The 25,051-nt window shown below is 41.2% G+C and overlaps 1 protein-coding gene and 1 long non-coding RNA gene across 2 annotated transcripts in view; one reads left to right on the top strand and one right to left on the bottom strand.

Annotated features, from left to right (window-relative positions):
• Positions 1-25,051, bottom strand: part of LOC147912110 (uncharacterized) — a 360,528-nt gene that overhangs the window by 127,276 nt on the left and 208,201 nt on the right. The window lies entirely within an intron of this gene.
• LOC147912114 (uncharacterized) lies at positions 1,811-13,577 on the top strand. The gene is given in 4 exon segments (XM_087425973.1): positions 1,811-1,929; positions 9,476-9,602; positions 9,808-9,868; positions 10,779-13,577. Coding segments are annotated over 4 exon segments (1,998 nt in total). The 5' UTR covers positions 1,811-1,926; the 3' UTR covers positions 12,586-13,577.

Raw genomic sequence — 25,051 nt, 5'->3', positions numbered from 1 at the left:
TAAGCCTCCCTAAAGTTCCTTTATTGTTAGTGTTAGCATTCCTGTTGCTATTCTCACTCATTGTCGTCATCATCTTTATAATAACTTAGAAAGCAGAACTTCTCTCAGTGGAATCTACAACAGTCTACACTGCAGAAGACTCAATAGTTTCTTGACATGTAAGGTTGCAACTGCCCTGTAGGACTACTGAGAACTAGTGCTTCTAATAAAGTTCTGTGATGACTATTTTGATTTCTTCTATGTGTGCTTACGTTCCCATATTTTGAAATCTTCACTTAAGAAATGCTAAGATGATTAGTTATGGTAATGCATGCCTTCTCCACTAGACAGAATAATTTGGTTAATCCTTCCTCCCACTACTACCTCAAACACCATGTCAATATTTCAGCCAGAACATGAAGAAAAAATAGTTCTGAAGGTGCAAACGTATACCTTGAGGTTGTGTCATTTAAATGTACTTCATGCTTCCCAGCACAAGAAGGATCAATTGCACTTTTATTTTCATTCAGAGCTAAGATCATCTTGGTTCACAACCTCAGGAGTTTTCTGGGTAACATTTGAAACTGGCTCCCATACATGAAGGGCAAGGAGCGACTGAAGAAAGAGGCAGGTCACTCCAGATTGATAGGTGGCAGTTGTAATGAGCAAGGGAACTTATATATGATGCTTGTGTTAGGCAGAGCGAGATGGGTAGGGCTCCGCACCTGCCCAGCAGAATCTGAAAAGTTTAGATAGAGGCTCTAATGGGGTTCAGTAACGTCTACAGTCCAGATGGTCTCCACAACATGTTATTCTCTCCAGGCCGCATCCTTGAAATGGCTCTCAGTTCAGGAACATTGGGAGAAATGTATATCCCAAGGACAGGAAAGTGGGTAAGAAGCCTCTGATTGCCCAAGTGCAGCTGGAGGTCACAACCAGTGCTCTAACCTGTGGTCACATCCTCTCAGTGACTCCTCCAGCAGAGCAGCTTCTTGAATCTCGGACAACTCATTCAATTGGGCCGTTTTTCAAGGCCATGGGGAAAATCTCTCTCTCTATACCTACAAATAACTCCCTGTCCTTCTTAAGGGGAGCTCTTTGTTTGGCTTAGAAGACCACCTTGTAGGAGATTCTTGAGTTCTCATGGGCTTCCCTCAGTGCAAGTGGATGCATGAGCATTCTAAGTATGTTTTGGCCCATGCGCTTGCCATAATGGAGATAAACAGGAACAACGTGCTCTTACCAAACACAACCTTCACATCTCATGTCTATTTTGCTGACCACAGTGATGAAAGGACCTTTGAGAGCACCATGATGTGACTTCAAGACAGAGCCAGTCTGTCCCTAGTGTTACCTGTGAGAACAATTCATTTATCTACTCATCAGTGCAGGAAGCACTTCCCTATTTTCTGCCCAGATGGGGCCACTAGTGGAACTGTACAATTCCCACAGGTGCAAATGAAAGTAGGGTGGGGAAGGACTGTGTACCTATTTTGCAAAACTATGTCAGACTCCACTTGTCAACAAAGATCAAAATGGAGAGGCTAATTATTGCCTATGGTGAGGCGACTTTCATTTGTGTGTGTTTGTAAAGAAGGATCACAATTCTAGGAGTCGCCTCCCAGCACTACCTTTCAATGCAAATATCCCTGCAGGGGACGAGTTCTGGCTGGCATTCTGCTCAGACACCTAAACTCAGGGGGCTGTCACTCAGACACAAGAGGGCGAGTCTTTTGAACTGTCCAATCAGAGGCGGCGCCGGGGCAGGTGGGTGGGGCGAAGCTCCCCAGCCGCCCCGGAAGTTGCTGCTGGCTCCAGCCACGGTGGGGATCGCGTTTCCCCGCCGTTAAAGGCTGTACGTGGCTCTGCCGCCTGTTTTGTCAGGTTGTGACCTTACCGACCGCGGGACTCATAGGAAGGAGCTTAGGGGACCCAGTAAATGTAGGAATGGTGAGTGTGCGGCCCCGGGTGAGGAGACGGGGAGGAGGGGCTGGTCGGAATCGGCCGTGGCGGGACCGGCCTCCCCGCGGTCACCTCCGAGTCTGCGGACCCGAGTCCGCGGGGGCGCCGCTCGGACCTCAGTCCCCTCCGGCCGCAGCGTGGGGGCGGGGCCGGCAGCCGGGACCCCGGGTGTCCTGTGGTCACTGCGCGCGGCGACTTCGGCCCCGGAGCCTCTCTGGGAGCTCTGTGCCCGCAGCCCCGCGTGTCCCCACGTGGTGCGGTGACCACGGGGAGGGTCATCGGGGACAATCCTGACTCGGTCTCCGGGTTCGTGCGTGGGAGGAGCTGTGGCCTGTGGGGTCTCCAGTCCTTCTTTCTCCTCAGGTGGCACTCATTTTCTTCTGAATTTTCCATGTATTTGGAGAGCACTGTCTCCAATCCACGACATTGTCCCTCCCGTCTAGGTCTTCCTAGGGCTATTGTTCAACCAATAGAAGTTTTTGTTCCATTTAGACGAGAGAACCTCAAGGTGTGAGATGGGTGTACTAAGTTCTCACATGCGTTTTCTAATTTTAGGTCAGTTTTTCTGTCCGTGTCCCTAGAGAACTTTGACATTTAAAAGGCCTTAGTATTCCTAAGGCAAATAAATTCCTATTTTAATGGATGTGAGGAAAAAGCACTTGAATTTCTATTTTCAGTGATATGAGGAAACAGGTCAAAGCTTATGTAAATCTTTGGAATTCCTAGTTTATTGCAGGGCTTCATTGCAAACCCCTAATGTCTTATAATATATTACTCCTTCCTGAACATGTCCCCAGTGTGCAGTCTAGTGGAGGGACAAACTATCATGCCCCTTGCCCTTTTTGTTAGAAAGGGATTGGTAAATTTTGTATTGTCTGCAGTTTTGTATCCATTAGTGTTTAAAGGATTATATCTTGGAGTCGTCTCCTAGTAGAAATGTTAAAATTAATTTTATAAAGCGCAAGTTAAATAAAAATAATGACCGAGCATAAGAAAAAATAGTGTATATAAATTTCTCTCCTTATTTTAAGTAAATAATGCATGGGAAGGTTTAAAAAATTTTTGAGAGGAAACTAACTTAAGGAGACTCCCTGCCTGCGCATCCTGCCCCCCTCCTCTGCTCTCACTCCAGCCCCCATCAAATGACCAGTTTTGATCACTGCTTCATCCTCCTGTTAGTGTTTATGTAAAAACAAGCCAGTGTGAATGCCTATTTTTCTCACCCATGTTTGTTCTTGTAGTGAGTGTCCAGGGTCCACATATTTGATGTTTAACTTCTGAAAACTTAAGCCTCACCCCTCCCTTTCCCCTAGGCCTTCTTGTCTGGACGGGCTGATGAGAAAGCCTGGAGGCTCCTGCACTGTGAGCTGCTGCTTGCTGGGCAGCTCCTCCTGTGAGCTGTGCTGCCCTGTGTGCACTGTTGACCCACCACGCCTGGTTCTATGTACAGAGGACTCTGAGTTGACAGTTTTGATAATTCCTTGTCCTTTGGAAGCAGGGGTATGAGAATGGGGCCATCCTTATTGTGGTCTTGTGTCCTATGTCTGGGGCAGAATCTGTGTGTTTACAGCGAAGGTGAGACTGAGGCTGGGGTCGCCTTGACATTAGGGGATGTCTGGGGTTATGAGGATGATTATACTCTGTGAATGAGGTAAACCCATTAGATGGCCACTGCTTGAAGAGCAGTTATTTCAGAGAGAAAGAAAAACACAGGAAAATGCAGCCAGTAGGTGTTGAGATTGCAGAGGGCTCTCCAGAACCCCTGAGTAACTGCTGCTGCTGCCCCTGTGTCTATTGCAACAAAGATCCTGACCCTCTGGGTTATAGTGGACAGCAGACACAGTCTGAGTTTGGCCCAGCAAAGGGGTTAGTTCAAACCCAACTTAAGCCCGGGTTCCTTAAACTCTGTAGAGCAACCATTTGTCGTGGAGGAGGCCTCTAACCCTGACGGCAGTGATTTGAGGCTCTCTGGAGGAGGGCCTTAAGATGTCCATAGGCTTCTGATGCAAGAACCTGCCCTGGTCCCCACACTATATGCTGTTAGAGCTGCTATTATCATCTCATACTGAGATCTCTTGAAAATAGAGTCTCTGAGAAGCACTGAGCATGTGACCCTCTACCAAGGCACCTGTTATGCCTTAGTGCTGGAAACAGCACCCTGCCAGCTCAGCCTACCTACTGACACTAGTGATATGAAGGAACCTAACCTTGGCCCTGAACTTATGCCACCTGCAGGAGGGGCGTGACCTTTCTTCAGTTCATTGAATGATGCTATGGTAATGAAGGAAGTCACCCCTCTCCCAGACACCTTGGTTCCCTGGGGAGTTCCTTGGGATTAACTGAATGCACAGCTCTGGAGCGTGCATAGCCTTTAATGACAATACACATTCATACATGATGGAGCTCAGTGCAGAGTTGCTGCTCTTCATCCCTTAATTGGGACATCCCTGATGAAGAACCAAACCCAAGTGTCACCAGAGCTACCAAACATCAGGCAGTCATCTTACCACTGACCAAAAAATTGGGCTGCTCTGGATATTTTCACAAACACTTAGTTTATGGTCTAAGAGATGACCCTTTGTGGTAAAAGAACTCTGGGAATCTCTTGACTGAGAGATAATAAAAATAGAAATCAAGGTAACACTTGTCTGTACGTTACTAGGTCTATAATACAAGGACTCACCAGGACACTCGTTATCCACCTTGGAGTTCTGACACTACTGAGAGTGGCCATGGCACCTCTCAGAGTATACAGTGCCCTGCTCTCCAACAAGGCATTCGGTGGAAGTTTCACCTCCCTTGTGGGTCTCAGGCTCATAGAGCACCATACTGGCTTATTGAAATCAGTTGAATGAGAGATGTCCTGTTTCAGTCATCAGGGGCAAATTGTAATGATTCTGTCTTCATCTTTGTTTTTTTTGAAAGACTCCAGTTTTTTTTGAACTGTTCCAGGTTTACAGAAAAATTGATCAAAATTCACATAGTTTCCACATAATCCCTCTCTCTGCGTTTGCAGTTTGCACTATTTTTCACTTTTTATATTACTGTGGTACATTTGTTACAATTTCCAACCCATATTGATGCGTGGCCGTGCAAAGTGTACGTTGGCATTGACTCTTGGTGCTATATAATGTATGAGTTTGGTAAATGTATAACATGGATCCATCATTTGTGTATCACAGAGTGTGGTTTCACTTCCCTAAAAATCCTCTCTGCTCCACATATTGATTCATCCCTCCCTCCATCCCACAAGTTCTTCACAACCAAATGTCTTCCTACTGGCTCATGCTGCTGTCTTTTCCAAAATGTCATATACTTGGAATCATACACTATATAGCCTTGTCACATTGGCTTCTTTCCTTTAGACATATCTTTTTAAGGTTCCTCCGTGTTTTCATGGCTTGATACCTCATTTCTTTTCATCACTGAACAGTGTTTCATTGTATGGATACACCACTGATTGTTTATCTATGCAACACTTGAAGGACATCCTGTTTAAAACTCTGTCTTTCCAATTATGAATAAAGCGCCTGTAAACATTCATGTGTAGCTTTTGTGTGAACATAAGGTTTCAACTGATTTGGAAAAATACCAGGGAACCTTAATGCTGGTTCTTATTCTGTTTAGCAACAGTGTATTTTGTTTAGAAAGAAACTTCCTGTCTTCCATTGTAGGTGTACCAAATTCTATTTCCACCAGCAATGAATGAGGATTACCTGTAGCTTCACATCTTCACCAATAGTTGGTGTTCTGAGTGTTTTGCATTTTACCCATTTAATAAGTGTTTAATGATACCTCGTTGTTTTATTGGCAACTTTCTAATGATATTTAATGTGGAGCGTGTTTTTATATTGCTTATTTCCCATCTATATATCTTCTTCAGTGAGATGTCTGTTCAGATCTTTTGCCTACTCTCTAATTGGGTTGTTTGTCTTCTGACTGTTGAGTTTTAAGAGTTCTTTGGATATTTCTAATAACACTCATTTACCAGACAAGTGTTTTACAAAGATTTTCCCTTATTCTGTAAATTATGTTTTTATTCTCTTAACACTTTCTCAGAACAGGCGTTTTTCATTTTACTGAAGTAAATTTTTTGTGTTTTATTTTTTCGTGGAACTTGGTGTTTGGTTTCGTATCTAAAAATTCATCTCCAAACCTAAAGTCATCTAGATTTTTCTCTCTTATCTTCTAGGAGTTTATTCCTTTGGCATTTTACATTTAGGTCTGTGAAGTGTTTTGACTTAATTTTTGTGAAATGTGTATGGCCTGTGTCTACATTCATTGTGTTTCTGTGTGTATTTGTATGTAGTTATCCATTATTTCCACCATTTGTTTAAAAGACTTTGTTTTTCATTTGCGTTGCCTTTTCTTCTTTGTCAAAGATTACTTGAGTATATTTGTGTGGGTCTATAAGGAAAGCAATTGACTCACATATCCTTCAGCCTTGCTATACTCTCTTATTAATTCTAGGAGTTATTTCTGTTGTTGTGAATTCTTTCAGATGTTTCACAGAGACAATCATGCCATGTGGAACAAATGTTATGACTTTAGCTAGAGGATTCATAAGGATGTTCCATCTCAAGAAGTGGAACTTTCCCTCTATTACTAGTTTATCACAAATGAATGTTGGATTCTATCAAATCGTTTTGTAATTTCATTTCCCCTTGCTTTCCTTTTTTATATTAGTAATATCTGCCTACCTTGCTTTTTTATCTTGAGTAGATTTTTATCAGTCTTGTCTAAGTACCAGCTTTTTTTTGTTTTCATTTTCTCCATTGATTTCCCACAATGACATAGATTTCTTTTCTAATTTTTACTATTTCTTTTACTGTGCTTACTTTGGATTTACTTGGCTCTTCCTGTTATTGTTTCCTAAGGTAGATGCTTCCATTAATGATTATAGATCTTTGGTTTTTCCAGTGTGTTTGTTCAATGGCATAAATTTCCCTCTAGACACTGCTTTTGCTGCATACAAGAATCTTTTGTATACTGTATTGTCATTTCATTTAGTTCAAAATAATTTTTCGTTTCTCTTGAGTCTTCTTCTTTGATCTTAAGTATTCTTTAGAAGTGTATGGTTGAATGTCCACATATTTCGGGGTTTTCCAAATTTCTGGTTGTTATTGACCTCTCTATGAATGCCTAGGTGATGTGAGAAGATAATTTTGTATGATTTCTGTTCTTTCAAATTTGATAAGATTGCCCTTTTTTTCCCAGAGGTTGTTGAATTCCCCAACTATTGAACTGAATTCATCTATTTCTCCTTGCCTTATATATTTTACCTCTCTGTTGTTACGCATGTACACATCAAGGATGGCTGTGCCTTCTTGGAGAATAGACACCTTTATCAGTAGGTAATGTCCATCTCTATCTCTGAAATTTCCTTTGCTTGACATCTGCAGTGTCTATAATTCATATACCTATGCCAGTTTTCTTTTGATCTCTGCTGGCATCTAATATTTTTCTCCATCCATTTATACTACATCAGTCTGTGTCTTTATATTGAAAGTGGGTTTCTTGTAGACAGAATATAACTCAGGGGGCCGGCCCCGTGGCTTAGCGGTTAAGTGAGCGCGCTCCACTGCTGGCGACCCGGGTTCGGATCCCGGGCTCGCACCGACGCGCTGCTTCTCTGGCCATGCTGAGGCCACGTCCCACATACAGCAACTAGAAGGATGTGCAGCTATGACACACAGCTATCTACTGGGGCTTTGAGGGGAAAAAATAAATAAATAAAATCTTTAAAAAAAAAAAAAAAAAGAATATAACTCAGTTTGTTTTTTAAGAATCTGATATTATTATATCCTTCAATTTTATTGAGACCATTGTTGATTAAAGTATTTTGTGATAGAGCTGGATTAATATTTAGCACCTCTTTTACTGTTTTTTTATCTTGCTCTTGTTGTTTGTGTCTTTTTGTCTTCCACTTTTTTTTCCATGTTCTCTGGCTGAAATAGAGCATTTTATCTGATTCTTTTGTTTCCTCTCTCTTAGCATAACAATTTATGCTTAGCACAACACATTTTTTAAAAAGCTCTTTTAGTGGTTGCCATTGAGCTTTCAGTACACATTTATAACTAACCCACGTTTTCTGCCAAATAAACCTATACCACTTCACTGTGGGCAAGTACCTCATAACACACTATCCCCAATTTCCCCTCCCTGTGCCTTGTCACATTGCTGTCATTTATTTCATTCATCTTAAGCTTCTCACTACCAAATACATTTTTGCTAATATTATTTTAAACAGCTATCAACTGTTATTTTAATTAGAAATATAAAAAATATTTTACCATGGCCCGGCCCCGTGGCTTAGTGGTTAAGTGAGCGCGCTCCACTGCTGGCGACCCGGGTTCGGATCCCGGGCTCGCACCGACGCGCTGCTTCTCCGGCCATGCTGAGGCCGCGTCCCACATACAGCAACTAGAAGGATGTGCAGCTATGACACACAACTATCTACTGGGGCTTTGGGGGGAAAAATAAATAAAAATAAAATCTTAATAAAAAAAAAATATTTTACCTTCATTTTTTTTCTAATCCTCTACCTTTATCATTTGCGTTCTTTCTGATAAATTTTTGAACATTTCATTCAAAGTAGGTGCACTCATGACAAATTTCCTCAATTTTTGTGTCGGAAAGTCCTAATTTTTCATTTTTTTTATGGATAATTTTGTTTGACAGAGAATGTATTCAGAAGTATATTCTTTGTCATTTTTCAATATGTGCTCTGTCTTTGATTTCTCTGTAGTTGAATATGATATTCTTGGGTGTGCATTTTTGAGTTTATCATGTTTACTGTTCTCTGAGTTTGCTGGATGTGCAGTTTGCTGGCTATCATTAATTTTAGGATATTTTGGTGATTATTACTTCACTTGTTTCCTCTATTACTTTCTATCTTTCTTTTCCTTCAGGTATTCCCAACCTGTGTATTTTTTTTTTTTTAAGATTTTATTTATTTATTTTTTCCCCCCAAAGCCCCAGTAGATAGTTGTATGTCATAGCTGCATATCCTTCTAGTTGCTGTATGTGGGACGTGGCCTCACCATGGCCAGAGAAGCGGTGCGTCGGTGCATGCCCGGGATCTGAACCCGGGCCACCAGCAGCGGAGCGTGCGCACTTAACCGCTAAGCCACGGGGCCGGCCCTCAACCTGTGTATTTTAATGCTTCTGTTAAAGAGAGTTGTCCTAGGCTTCATGGATATTGTACTCTGTCTTTTTTTTTCTTTTCGTTTCATAATTATATGTGTTTCATTGTATGGCATTTCTGTCATTTCCCAACATGCTCTTGAACCTGCATTACAGAGAAATATCATGAAATGTGATCACAGTAAAAATGTGTAGATAATTTCCATGTGTTCATGATGCTGTTAAATTGATGAGGAGTGTGCACAGAAAAAGAGTTTTTGATGATCACATCATAGAATATATATTTAGAGATGACAGAATCATGTGTAACTTTCCTAGAAATGGAATGTAGATCCCCCATGATGTCAGTCTTACGCATCCTACTCTACACATATTTGTGATGTTTTAGGACTCAGTGGCCATTGAGGATGTGGCTGTGAACTTCACCCCAGAGGAGTGGGCTTTACTGGATCCTTCACAGAAGAAACTCTACAGAGATGTGATGTGGGAAACCTTGAGGAACCTGGCCTCAATAGGTAAGAATGAGGACATTCCTTCACTTCACCAATTGGAGAACGAGTGTTTCTTGCCCATTAACATTGTTCCAAGATGTAGAATGGGAAAAGGGGAGATGTTGGTAAATAAAATTGAAATGGTCATAGCTCATCATGGTCTTAGAATCTAAAATTTTTTGTATAATTTCCAATACTGTGGAATCAACTGCCTGGGTCTGCATTTCAGGAAAAACATGGGAAGATCATGACACTGAAGATCAGTACAAAAGCCAGGGGAGAAGACTAAGGTGAGTCACACTCACAATAGAAAGCAATGTCTTGGGCTGGCCCTGTGGCTTAGCGGTTAAGTGCACGCACTCCGCTACTGGCTGCCTGGGTTCGGATCCCGGGCGCACACCGACGCACCGCTTCTCCGACCATGCTGAGGCCATGTCCCACATACAGCAGCTAGAAGGATGTGCAGCTGTGACATACAACTATCTACTGGGGCTTTGAGGGAAAAAAAAAAGGAGGAAGATTGGCAATAGATGTTAGCTCAGAGCCGGTCTTCCTCAGCAAAAAGAGGAGGATTAGCACGGATGTTAGCTCTGGGCTGATCTTCCTCACAAAAAAAAAAAAAAAAAAGTAATGTCTCACATGAGAATCCTGATATGTTACAAAATTTTAAACAGAAGCAAACAAAATGAATAACCCTTGCTTCCAATTTAGCTGTTTTTAGGGGCCAGCCCTGTGGCATAGTGGTTACATGCATGTGCTCTGCTACTGGTAGCCCGAGTTCGGAACCTGGGCGCACACCAATGCACCGCTTGTCAGGCCATGCTGTGGTGGCATCCCACATAAAGTGGAGGAAGATGGGCGTGGATGTTAGCTCAAGGCTGATCTTCCTCACACACACAAAAAAAATTAGCTATTCTTAGAAAATTTTGACCAAATATACCTTCTGAAATGTGAGGTACAGGTGCAGCTTTTACAAAATAAATTCACTTGGAAACAGTTCTAATAAATCCTGTATATGAATATCACCATTTGGATAATAGAAAGGGTGAAGTCCTCTTGTGGAGCATTCAGTATATTCAATTTCAGAGAATTCAGACAAGGCAGAAAACCTGAACTTTTCCTATAAATTATAATAAATATAACAAATATAAAGATCATTAATAAAGCAATGATTAATAATGTACTTCTTATGTTTTACAGAAGTCATATGGTGTTGAGACTCTGTGAAAGTGAAGAGGGTAGTCAATGTGGAGAAAACTTCATCCTTATTCCAAATGTTGATCTGAACAAGAAAACTAGTGCAGCAAAACCATGTAAAGATAGAGCATGTGGGAAAGTCTTCATGCATCATTCATCCATTAATAGGCACGTTACTGGTCACACTGAACACAAACCATGTGACTGTGAAAAATATGAGGAGAAGACATATAAATGTAAGGAATGTGGGAAAGCCTTCGTTTTTCCCAGTGTTCTTCGAAAACATGAAAGAACTCATACTGGAGAGAAACCCTATCAATGTAAAAAATGCAGTAAAGCATTGGCTTCTTCCAGGTCTCTTCAAATACATGAAAGAAGTCATACTGGAGAGAAACCATATAAATGTAAAAAATGCAATAAAGCATTCACTTCTTCCAGGTCTCTTCAAATGCATGAAAGAACTCATACTGGAGAGAAACCATATATATGTAAAAAATGCAGTAAAGCATTCTTTTATTCCAAGTCTCTTCGAGTACACGAAAGAAATCATACTGGGGAGAAACACTATCAGTGTAAAGAATGTGGGAAAGCCTTTATGGCTCCCTCAAGCCTTCAGTCACACATGATTTGTCACACTGGAGATGGACCTTATAAATGTAAGGAATGTAAGAAAGTATTTCTTTTTCCTAGTGCATTTCGAATACATGAAAGGAGTCACACTGGAGAGAAACCCTATGAATGTAAAAGTTGTGGTAAAGCATTCAGTCATCCCAGAAATCTTCGAATGCATGAAAGATGTCACACTGGAGAGAAACCCTATGAATGTAAGGACTGTGGGAAAGACTTTACTGCTCTCACCACCCTTCAAGTTCACATGATCACTCACACTGGAGATGCACCTTATAAATGTAAGGAATGTGGGAAACTTTTCATTCATCGTGGTTCATTTCAAGTACATCAAAGGATTCATACTGGAGAGAAACCATATGAATGTAAAGAATGCAGCAAAGCGTTCAGTTGTACCAGTACTCTTCGAGTACATGAAAGAACTCATACAGGAGAGAAACCATATGAATGTAAAAAATGCAGTAAAGCATTCGTTTATTCCAAGTCTCTTCGAGTACATGAAAGAAATCATACTGGGGAGAAACCCTATCAGTGTAAAGAATGTGGGAAAGCCTTTACAGTTCCATCAAGCCTTCGATCACACATGGTCTGTCACACTGGAGATGGACCTTATAAATGTAAGGAATGTAAGAAAGTATTTGTTTCTCCTAGTGCATTTCGAATACATGAAAGGACTCACACCGGAGAGAAACCCTATGAATGTAAAGAATGTGGCAAAGCATTCGGTTGTACCAGTTCTCTTCGAGTACATGAAAGAATTCATACAGGAGAGAAACCATATGAATGTAAAAAATGCAGTAAAGCATTCATTTTTTCCAGTTCTCTTCGAGTACATGAAAGAATTCATGCTGGAGAGTAACCCTTTGAATGTAAGGAATGTGGGAAAGACTTTAGAGATCCTTCAAGCCTTCGATCACACATCTTTGTTCACACTGGAGATGGACTTTACAAATGTAAGGAATGTGAGAAAGCATTCATGTATCCCAGATTATTCCGAAGACATGAAACAAATCACCCTGGAGTGAAAACCTATGAATGTAAAGAAAATGGGAGGGCCGGCCCTGTGGCTTGGTGGTTAAGTGCGCGCGCTGTGATGCTGGTGGCCCGGGTTCGGATCCCGGGTGCGCATCGAGGCACCACTTCTCCGGTCATCCTGAGGCCGTGTCCCACATTCTGCAACTAGAAGGATGTGCAGCTACGACATACAACTACCCACTGGGGCTTTGGGGGGAAAAAATAAAATAAATAAAATCTTTAAAAAAAAAAAAAAGAAAGAAAATGGGAAAGTCCTCAATTCTCATCAAATTTTCCAAATACATGAAAGAGATCATACTGGATAGAAACCGTATGAATATGCAAAATATAGTGAAGCATTTGTTTTCCCAGTTCTCTCTGAAGAATTGAAAGAACTCGTACTGGAGAGAAACCCTGTGAATAACAGGAAAGTGGGAAAGCTTTTGTTTGTCATGCAAACTTTTGAGGATATGGGAGAATGCACACTAGAAGAAAAACCATGTAAAAGTAATGAACGTGGAAAGACTTTTGTCATCCCAGATCTTAATGAAGGCATAAAAAGAGTCCCTTGGTTCAAACATCTTGGATGTGAACAACACAGGAAAGACGTCACATGGCTTACACCATCATATGTGTAATTCCCACTAAAAAGAAATACAAATATAAGTCATATGAGAAAATGTGATGGAAATTAATGTGTAGGCTGTTCTAGAAAACTTGCAACATGAAAGAGTTGTTATGAAATTTGTAAACCTATTGTGCTTACCAAGGATCTTTCTTACAGTGTGACATTGGATTGTGGATTTCTATTAAGTACTTTCAGAAATGAAGATTGAGGTGAGATAATTCTGCAAGTCATCCTTCATCAATAGTATATAAGATTACTAAGTAGTGGTTTTTCCTTAAATCAACTGATAATATTTTCTCTTCAATTTTTTTATAGTGTATTCATTTTTCTGTGTTTAGGGACAATTGAGAATGACGTTTGTATTTGTTGGGATTTTCTTACTGTCTTTGTATTGCAGTTCCAAGATATGCCTAATCCATTGTATATATTGTGCCTTTCTTAGAGAAAGCTCCTTTTCTGGGGCAGTGGGTATAGTAGACTTTTTTTATTTTCTATACTATTAAACAGTTGGAATAAATTTTGATGTATGGCAAGTGTATCAAAGAGTATACTTTCTTGTGAATTATTTTCACGTTAAGCCCTTTGCTCTTTGTCCTTCCTTCTGATTGGTATTTGGTGAAGAGACTTTGAATTATGTAGAGTCCTGTGCTAGGGCAACAAAATCCAGAGCTGGACGTATCATGTGTGTATTGCATTATGTCAATGAGGGTTAATATTAAGAAGCAGATCTTTAAGAATCCACCCCCTTTTGTTCCAAGTTGGAATTCACCAATAGCCTCACTTGCATGAGATTTGGAAGGCAGAAGCAAACAAGACATTAGTTAGATTTTGGAGCTGCCATGCAAGGAGAGAGACAGTTACATAGGAGCTTGGAAGACACCATCTTCCATCACATTTTCTGAATTCTTTGCCTTTCTAGTCAAGAGTATCTTGAATACCACCACCAACTGTTTGATTTCCATTTCCATAGAGATATATTGTCCACTGATATTTTCACAAATTTCACATCAAAGATCCATTCGAGTTAGGAATTTTCTGTACAGCCTCTTGTGTCCACCAGAAACCTAATTCACACGTTTGTGGTTGGGAGTATTCTCTGATTCTCCTCTTCTCTGGATGATATCTGTAGAAGGTCTAATTTCTGTAGGAAACATCTTATGCTGTTAATAGTGCTAGTGAGCATGTTTTCCTGATTCACCATGACGTCTACAATGGGGCATAGAAAGAACAATGTGGGAGTTTGCGTCTCTGCTACATTGTGCAGTGGCTGCCTTGACCCAGTTCTTCCATGTGAGAATGATCACGTTTCTCATGTCAGGAAGACAGTGAGTGTTTCCTGTTACTTGTAGCTGAACATATTCCCTCAATGTGTTTTCAATAATGTTTGTATGTCATTAATACTATGTGCATTTCTTGGTGAAATGAGCACTCCTGTAGTTGTTTCATTGATATATTCTCCCAACTGTTTTCTAAGCCATTGTGTGTTAGTAAATATTACTTTGGTTTTCATTTCCTTGGAGGATATATTAAAGTCCATTTAAATTATGGATTTTCTGATATACTTTTCAGTTTTCTTCATTTAATTACTATATATGATGAGTCAATTTTATCATGTACATACCAATTCAGGTATTTTTTCCTCAGGAAAACTGTTATTTTTTATTCTTTTCAAGTTACAATCTTTGTCATGAAAATAATTTCTCATTCATTCTTTTTTTTTTTTAATTTTATTTATTTATTATTTTTCCCCCAAAGCCCCAGGAGATAGTTGTATATCATAGCTGCACGTCCTGCTAGTTGCTGTATCTGGGGCACAGCCTCAGCGTGGCCGGATAAGCGGTGCGTCAGTGCGCGCCCAGGATCCGAACCGGGCCGCCAGAAGTTGAGCGCACGCACATAACCGCTAAGCCACGTGGCCGGCCCCTCATTCATTCTTAACCCATAACTTAAAATTATCGTTTTGTCAGTGTCTACTTGCCAGTGACCTGCAGGATTGCACCTCTAGTCAAAGAGAGAGGTGTAATGAATTCTAGTAAGATTGACCACAGACCATAATGGACTGTGAGGTATAACAGTAACAGGGTGTTGAGAAGTCCTTCTTACAAGATTTTGCCCTATGTTAGATGATGTGATTCCTATTCAAGGATTAAGTCATTTTCTGTATTGAATGCTGGGAGGAGGCAGACTCAATTCTATCTTTGGTAAACCTTTTATCTTTGGTAAACCTAATCATTGTTTTCTAGAAATTGAAAACAATACAGTAGAGCTAATGTTAATCTGTAAGTAGTTCCAGTCAGTCATTTTAGTAAGAAGTAGGGATTATTACTCATTTTTAGGATTTGAGATTTTATCTTTTACCACTTTTACTGTTATGGTTACAAAATACCCTTAGTTTTGTCTTGTCTAACTTTGGTGAAGGAAGTGGGTGTCACTTTTCTCTTCAGCAGGATGAGACTTGTCCTTCCAGTGACTGCAGGCAGCTCCTGGTCCTCTGGGACAGCTTTTGTCTTTCCTACTTATTATCAAAACACTGACGTATTTCCTATGGTGTATTAGACACTGTTTATTATAAAGTACCTCAGTTAAAACATAAAAATTCAGTTCTTAGTATACTACATATTTTTAATACGTTCTTTATGACTCAACTGAGGCCTTTGGGTTTTGGTAAATTGTGAGACAATACAAACCTAGCAAGGGAGAGAGACAGGGCCACTGTGCCAATCAAGCCTTTCTTTCCCAGAGACTATGCTCTTGATGCTAATGTTTCCACATCCCCCCCATGCCATGCACATTAGAGTCAGTGTACCCAATTCGGCAGAAATAAGGCACAGTAGGATTTGGATATATTGATGTAAAACAAACGAGTTCTTGCCGTCCTGGTGCTTATATGTTTGTGGGAAAAGAGAGATGATTAACAAATGGGGGAGGGGCCGGCCTGGTGGCACAAGTGGTTAAGTGCGTGTGCTCTGCTGTGGCGGCCCAGGGTTCGCCAGTTCGGATCCCGGGAGTGCACCGATGCACTGCTTGTCAGGCCATGCTTTGGCAGGTGTCCTATAGAAAGTGGAGGATGATGGGTGTGGATGTTAGCCCAGGACCAGTCTTCCTCAGCAAAAAGAGGAGGATCGGCAGATGTTAGCTCAGGGCTGATCTTCCTCACACACAAAAAACAAACAACAAATGGGGAACCCTAGTCTTATGAGACAGAAATAAGGGCTTTGAAGAAAACTTAAAATAATAACATTGAGCTAATAGGGAGGCCGAAGTGTGTATATCTGTTTTCTGTGCAGGTAGGAGTGAGTGAGGGTGTCATTATTATTGTTAGAGACTTGAGACTTCCTGTTTGATTTAAGCCACAGATATTTATGGTGTCTTTTTGTGTTTAATATAATTTGAGAGAATTTTTATTTACTTTTAAATATTCAAAGCGTTATAGTCTCTGGCATTTTCATGTTGCTGCTGTACTGACTGAATGTGCAATATATACCCCATTAAACCATGGGGTTCCTCCCATTTAGAGAAACAGTTGCATTCATCTGCACTGCTCTAGCTCATCCTGAGTGTGTTCTATGTGTAGAGTGATATCTATGCAAGTCCACTGTGATCTCCCTGTGGAAACTTCAAAAAGAGCTATGGGTGTTTAGAGGCAATCATCCAAGGAATAATTGAGATGTGCTGCAGAGGGAGGGTATCATTTTGAGGAATATCCTAATTGAGTATAAAAGGAGAAATGGAGGGGCCGGCCCCGTGGCTTAGCGGTTAAGTGCCCGCGCTCCGCCACTGGCGGCCTGCATTTGGATCCCGGGCACGCACCGACGCACCGCTTCTCAGGCCACGCTGAGGCCGTGTCCCACATACAGCAACTAGAAGGATGTGCAACTATGATATACAACTATCTACTGGGGCTTTGGGGGAAAAAAAAAGGAGGAGGATTGGCAATAGATGTTAGCTCAGATCCGGTCTTCCTCAGCAAAAAGAGGAGGATTGTCATGGATGTTAGCTCAGGGCTGATCTTCCTCACACAAAATAAATAAATAAATAAACAAATAAATAAAAAGAGAAATGGAAAATAATCACTGTTTTTTTAGTAGGAGTAGCTAGAAGTTTTTAGTTTCAATGATCCACTAAGTCCCGTAGCCCATTTTGCTGTTCTGTTTTCATTTCCATATGCTTAGATGTCCAGCTATGTTGTGGAAAAATCAGACAGAAAAGTAACAGCTGTGAGGTTTAATAAAGAGCAAAAGAAATCATTTTTCCTCCATTTTTTTAATGATTAACTTATGTACTGGAGGGGAGTTATTCAACTGGGCAACGCAAGAGTGTTGTTTTTGATGATTGCACATTTTCCATTTTTTAGTGTCAGGATTACTATACATTTGTCAAAATTCAGAAGTATACATAAATATTGTATATTTATATAATTAAGAGAAAATGAATAACTGAATCACTTTCATATGTTAGGATAATGTTAAACTCTCTTGATCCTTGATTTTTATGCATTCAACACTTCTTTCTAGCACTGTGGGATCCTTAGGAAGAATTGAAGTATTGAAAAGAAGAATGCAGTCCTCAACAGGCCTTTCTTGCAACCCTGTCTTAATTGAGAAAACACCCTCTGGGGTTGCACCTGCCCTGGTCTCCTACTCATAACTAGGAGTGAAGTGAGAGGGCTCCTAGAATCTGTCTGTGAGTTTAAATCAGGTTCTGTGGACAGATCTGTAGAAATAACTGTGATTCTGAAACATAAAGGTGTCTCCTAAGTGGGATCTGCCTGGGAATATCCTCATTCGTACACATTGGCACCATTTCTTTCCGTTATTATCCATTGACCTTTCCAGCTCTTCATTGCTCAACTCAGGCGTACTCATGCCTGCTTACTTGGAAACATCCTTAGAGATACATGCAGATCCCACTTTGGAAAATTTCCACAAGATAATGCCAGAGGCCTGTGAGCTGAGGTCATGGAAGCAGTGGTAGAACCCATGTCGTGACACATTCTGTCAGCCACGGTGACTAGAAACGTCACGTATTAGCAGATCTGCTTGCTTGTATATTCAACAATGCTTAAACAGATTGACTTTTAGCAGAGAAATAAATGGCTCTAGAATTTGTCTAAATAAGTCAATACGTGAGTGTCCCGTTACACACACCCGTTTCCCATAGAGGCTTTAGCAGCCTACTATAATGCATCTAAGAGTCTCCACACCTCCATGGTGGACATAAATTGCCCAAGGCATTCTTGTACCAAAATTATGCTGCTCATCCAGTGCTACACACAATTAGAGAATCCACTGATGGCAACTGACAGAGTATTTTTGTAAAGGGAGGGCCTCCCAGGGCTTGAGTTGATCCTCCACAGCCAGCTTCACATTTTGCCTTGGGTCAGAAATGCAGGACCCATCAGGTTTGCTAATCAAAGGCCTCATTGAAGAGATATAGGTACTTACAGGATAGAGCCAAAAATGGTGCTTCTGGCATATCACACCTACAGGAGGAAGTGTGTTCCCCTCTTCTCTGATTGATGTAATACATTCTGGAGGAGGTCACCTCTATTTTAGACTCATTGGCCACTTTGGCAGTGACTTGGGAGCATATGAATGACCAGGGAGTTCATATACTTTATGAACAGTGTGCACCACCACACCTGATGGGGTCCACTTCAGAGTTGCTCTGTTCTTTCCCTGGATCAAACAGGCCATCCTTGGTCACAGATTGGATCAGACTGATTAGTCAAACTCCAGGTACTTGTGCTAGCAATAGAGAATTCCCTGGCCAAGAATCGAACTCTTCCTCACATTTTTACAGATCCTTGAACCTTTTCCAATGATCTAGCTGTCTCATCCACCAATAGCAACAACTCGTTACCCAGGGTCACCACTTTGGCATAAAAAACTCTGGGATACCTTGCCTCACAATCCCCAAGTATGAATCAAGGTCACCACTTACTCTGCACATATTAAACCTCAGCCTGCAGAGGCTTATTTCATTGCTCAGGGTGATAAATTCACTTAAATTTCTGAGACACATACTGACACCTCAGACATGATGGCATTAATCTTGGCCCATGGGCCCCTGTGAAAGGAAACCACTAAGAGGCCTGTAACCTACAAGTCTAGGCAAAATTCAAGGGACTTTCCTCCCTACCATGGGTAACTTAGTGAGTGACCAATGCATCCGATGTGGAAAAAACATGTCACAGGTAACATAATCCATGCACGTTAAGTCCAGGTGGAGGAAGGGGGTCCCTACAGCTGATGGCAGATAGACTTTGTAGGGCTCCTCACCCCCTCTGCTGGGCTGCTTGCTACACTCAGACCATGGAAGAACCTTATATACACCAATTGCTCACCCTATCATACATGATCCTCCAGAAGCCAGAATCAAGGACTCACCAAGAAATTCTAGAAATTATTGGTATTATCAACTGTCTCAAAATATAAAACATCGGGCTCTTGAAAAGGTATTTAATGGATCTTGTACCTCTCTATGACTCAGGCTGCAATGCTCTTATGATGGCCTAATGGCGTACTTAGCCAAAACTTGCATTCTCCTAAATAGATGCTCCTGCTGTTTGAGTTACATTCAATCTCCAGTCTTTGGGGCTTATTATTTTGTTCTCATCATCAGGCTGACTGGCACCTTATAAGTAGAGCCTTTCTATTCTAGACTTTTCTGTCAGAATTGCCACTCCTACAGGTCTTTGATTTATTGTAATCATGCTCCCTAGCCACACTCTTATATCCCACTCCTGGGTCTTCCTCCTAACACCACCCATAGGCGGTGTGCCCTGCATGTCAATATTTCATTCTGGGCACCTGCCTTCAAGACCCTTTCAGTCCATCCAACATGAATGTACTGTTTTCCTACCATTTGCACTCGTGTGCTCATCGTCCTGGGAGTCACTGGTCCTGACCTGGGCACACATGATGTCATTCAACAAGCACATCCTTACTGCCAATCAAGAAATGTCTAAAACATTCAAAATATGTGTAGCAGACAGCTAATGTTTGAGACATTTTACATGAAAGAAAACTCCATGGCAGCCGTGGTAGTTGATGAGTACTTGGGTTTGGACTATGTATTAACCAGCCAGGGAGAGTTCTGTTCTCCTAAAAGGGCTGCTTGCTGCCTGTGGGCAGGCTGCTGTGCTGGCAAGGTGCCACCAATAACACAACAAATGACACACGAAATGAAACAATAACATTAGTAAAATGTTCTGTCAATGTGGCCACATGCATCAAGATAATATAAACTGAACAGATTTCTGGAACCATACTGACACTTTCTTTCCTGGCTCTCTCCTATACCCTCTAATGACAGGATTGAAAGATATTTTGGAGGCTTTGTGACCCTAATTATAATTTCTTGTCCTTTTCACATGACTTTTCAATTAATATTCAAATTCAAATTCATTTTATGAGATTTGTCATCATTCTGTCAATAAGCCTCAAGAGTGAACTTTAATAAAGACACTGCTCTCATTTTTAATATTTGAGTCTTCATGAGCTTAGATACCTGCTCACCCTGTCAGGCCCACAATGGATAAATAAGTCAGGAAAGTTGACACATGCCCCTTTTCTTTTTGTGCCAATAGTTAAGAGGGTCAAACTTTGAAAACCTGCTCCTCTACCCCTATACATCTTTTTTTTTTTTTAAAGATTTTATTTATTTATTTCCCCCCCCCAAAGCCCCAGTAGATAGTTGTATGTCATAGCTGCACTTCCTTCTAGTTGCTGTATGCTGGACACGGCCTCAGCAGGGCTGGAGAAGCGGTGCATCGGTGCGCACCCGGGATCCGAACCCGGGCCGCCAGCAGCGGAGCGCACGCACTCAACCGCTAAGCCATGGGGCCGGCCCCCCTATACATCTTAAAGGTTGAAGCCATTCTCCCTACACAAGCCACCCCAACCCACTTACTCTTGCCCTGCTCTCCTTAGAAGGTACCCGTGAGTAATAAACATTTATATCATCTTGATGCATGTGGCCACATTGACTTGACATCCAATCCCATTTTAGGTAGGGGGTTAATTCTGCCCCCAAAAGGACAATGATAAAAGAGAAAATAACCAATGGGAAATGTATTCAGGTGAAAGAATTTGTATAAGAGGAGGAAAAGAAATCAAAATACAGAGATTTCAGTATGATAATGTTTTTAGATGCGTTAGTCACAAAAGAAAAACTTTGAAACCACCCACATGAACTCTAGCAGTAGAATTAACAAGTGAAAATGGAATAGTCTCACAAGGGAAAATACAGCAAGAGAAGTGACTGGATGGTTTCTGTTCAGATATGTAAAGAGCTCTGAGTGATCATCTCATCTTCACAACAAGAGAAAACTGAACAATCTGAAAAGCAACCCCTCTTCTTAGATCCAAGAGAGATGAGATTACACGGCAAACCAACGCTCCCAAAATGAGATAGGCCAATATAGAGAATAACCGCTTACATGAAGGAGAAAGAACTGGAGGCAGCAGCCTCTAGAAACACGTAAACTGTTAACAGTGAATTTGCTGGAGACACAGATTAGACTAGCTTGAGTTAAAAGCTTTAGGGAGTCCAGTCTTAGTGAACCCCCATAATTTATGTATTTTTCCACCAGGAGCCCTAGGAAGATTTCCCTGTGAAAACTGGAAAAAATTGTCTCATGCTTCATGCAGGAAATGGGGGGAAAACTTGATACACACACAAAACATTCTGTGCTCTGTAACTTAGGCCATTTCTCAAAGAAAACTAATTTGCCAAAACCTTATCTGATTGTGGAAAGAGCAGTCAGACAACTCCCAGACTCTTCAGGATTTCTCTTTGACCACAGGGGAGGAATAAATGCTAAGAACCTGGAAGTTCATAGTCCAGAGATTGTGCCCCATCAGAACTTTACAGGTTTAATCATAACATAACAGAACATTTTCTGACCCTAAGACCTTCCCACATATCAGCATGGCTCCAGTATAAAAACAGTGAGTTAAAACAGAGAATTGCAAGACACAGACTACCTAAGATTGCATTGCCAGAGATGCCCAAACACACCAGGGGAGAAAACACAAGGACACTTGTATGCAGAATAAGGCATAGTGAGAGAGAAGTTTATAGCAAGAAACACGTATATTGAAAAAGAAAGATATGAAGTTAATAAGGGAACTGGAAAAAGAACAACAAACTAAACCCAGAGTACAAAATGAATTCTCTGGGGCCAGCCCCGTGGCTTAGCAGTTAAATGCTCGCGCTCTGCTGCTGGCAGCCCGGCTTCGGATCCCGGGCGTACACCGATGCACCGCTTCTCCGGCCATGCTGAGGCTGCGTCCCACGTACAGCAACTAGAAGGATGTGCAGCTATGACATACAACTATCTACTGGGGCTTTGGGGGAAAAAAATAAATAAATAAAATTATTAAAAAAAAAAATGAATTCTCTGAAAGCTACCAAATATGGGCAAAAGAAATTAAGAAATGTATAAATCAGTGGGAAAATGTCGTTTCATAGTTTTCAAGACTTCACATCGTTGAAATGGCACCACTCCATAAAATGATCTAGAGATTCAATTCAATACCTGTCATAATCCCAGCTGTGCCCTTTATAGAAATTGGCAAGCTGTTTCACAAATTCTGTGAAATTGCAAGGGAACCAGAATAGCCAAACCAATCTGGGAAAAGAAAAACGTACTAAGCGAATGTAATGAAGATATTATTGTATTGACACAAGTACAGATAGAGATCTATGGAAGATTGAGATTAGAGAAATAAACCCCCACGTTTATGCTCAACTAATCTTTGACAAAGGTACCAAAAGTGAGGAAAGAATATTCTTTTCATACATTGATGCTGGGCCAACTGGATAGCCACATGCAAAACAAAGAATTTGTACCTTTAAAACCCACAACATACAATGACTTACCAAAAGGGATCAAAGGCCTATAGATGAGCGTACAAGTATAACAAAGTATATGAAACATAGGAACAAATTCCTGACCTTGTATTTGGCAAAAATATGTTAGAGGTGACACCAAGAGCAATAACGGGAAAATAATGGGGAATTTGGGCTTATGTACTATGGATTAGTATGATGGTACTAATCTTATGAGACCATTGTGGTATATGTGGTCAGTCGTTAACCCACACGTCGTCGTACGGAGCATGACTGTATATGGATTATATCTTATTTTTTTTTTTTTAAAGATTTTATTTATTTATTTTTTCCCCCCAAAGCCCCAGTAGATAGTTGTATGTCATAGCTGCACATCCTTCTAGTTGCTGTATGTGGGACGGGGCCTCAGCATGGCCAGAGAAGCAGCGCGTCGGTGCGCGCCCGGGATCCGAACCCGGGTCGCCAGCAGTGGAGCGCGCTCACTTAACCACCAAGCCACGGGGCCGGCCCTGGATTAAATCTTAATAACGCTTTTCATATAAGTAAATAAATGCATTCAGAGCTTTGCAATGAAGAGTTTTGCAATCCCCTCTCTTAGGCTTATTAAAATTTCCAGGTTAATTGACACATCCATAGCTTGACAGTAACTTTGTGTGTATGTGATGAGAATGCTTAATCCATTGTCTACAGTTTACACATATCAAATATTGGGTTGTAATCTTTAAATATAGACAATATTATTAATCAATTGTACCTCAATAAAGCTATGGGGAAAGAGTTTCCAGGTGCATCCCACATTTACATAATGATTTATTGTTTGTCTTACATCAGTGAATTAAGAATCAATTGCCTTAGGGATATTATAACCATTTACATTTAAAACTTCTCTAGGGACAAAGGCAAAGTTTGATCTAAAATAATTTTCCCTCCGTTGTAATAGTATAATGGAGAATTTAGAGAACACATCTCATAGCTTGAGGTTGGTCTGAGAAGAGTCCCTGCACTCAGCTAGTGCTGTGGGGTTCCTACTTCCCACCAGAGTCAAGTGCCCTGGGATTCTTCATCTTAAGAACTGCTCGAGTCGGGGTGGGGCAGGGACGGGTGGAAGGCTGAATGCTGGCAGGGAGGAAAGCTCAAAATGGAGCCAGCCTCTTTATCACGGAGGGTGAGGTCACATTTAAGTGTCTGTGTTTCTAAACAAGGGTCAGAGTTCTGTTACCGCCCAACGTGGGGCCTTCTGCTCGCCGCAAGACATGCCAATAGTCAAGAGGCAAGGTGGTAGGAGAAAAAGGACTTTATTATTACAGCTTGCTAGTGTCGGGGGAAGAGGGAGAATCCCCCTCTGCCCTTTTCCTTAAGGTTCTTATGGCTGGCCAAATAATTAACAAGACAGGTTAGCAGGAGAAAATAATACCAAGTTTAATAACATGTATACATGGGAGAAAGCAGGGACACTGCGTTTCTCAACACAATAGCAGAAATTCGCGTCCTAAATACCATGTTCAGCCAACGACAAAGGAGGATTTTGGGGGTGGGGGGAGTCAGTTACAGAAGATTACCACTAAAACACAGTAAACAAGAGTAAGGTTATTATGCAGATTTAAGGCCTCACCTTCCACATTGATAAGCCTCTAGAAATGAGGCCATCCCCCTCTCTTCCCAAAACAGAGAGGGAGATACCTTTACAAATGGAGATTTCCCTTATAAATGTAAATGTTCATCTGGCAACTCCTTGCAGGGCCATCCAGAGAATGTGGCCAGAGAGAGGGAACTTCCGATAAGATGGGCTTGTTGGTGCCTTTCCTATTGTAACATTTATCCTACATTATCTTTACAGCCATCATGATAGATCTGTTCCAGGAAGGAGTTACTATGTCAAATTCTTTAGGCAGTTAGTGGGGGAGGTCGAATGTCCCCAGAGAAAACAACCAAGGTAAAGAGATAGATTTCAGGGTGGCCAAATCTTGATCTCCCACACTAGCAAGAGGGAAGTTGGCTGACTCATGTCCAAAAGAACCATCTTAAGGGGGCACAAAATCTTACAGCAGTTATATAGGCCATTGGGTTATTGGGGAGGCGGTTAGGAATGGTGACCTTCTGGTGTTACAGACTGGGAGTGCCACACCAGATCTTTCCGTTTTCACTGATG

Source organism: Ceratotherium simum, chromosome 39, assembly GCF_057802395.1.
Source record: "Ceratotherium simum simum isolate JZ-2026a chromosome 39, ASM5780239v1, whole genome shotgun sequence".
Lineage (NCBI taxonomy): Eukaryota > Metazoa > Chordata > Mammalia > Perissodactyla > Rhinocerotidae > Ceratotherium > Ceratotherium simum.
The sequence above is the reverse complement of the archived record's forward strand: the minus strand, read 5'-3'. Positions and strand labels throughout refer to the sequence as shown.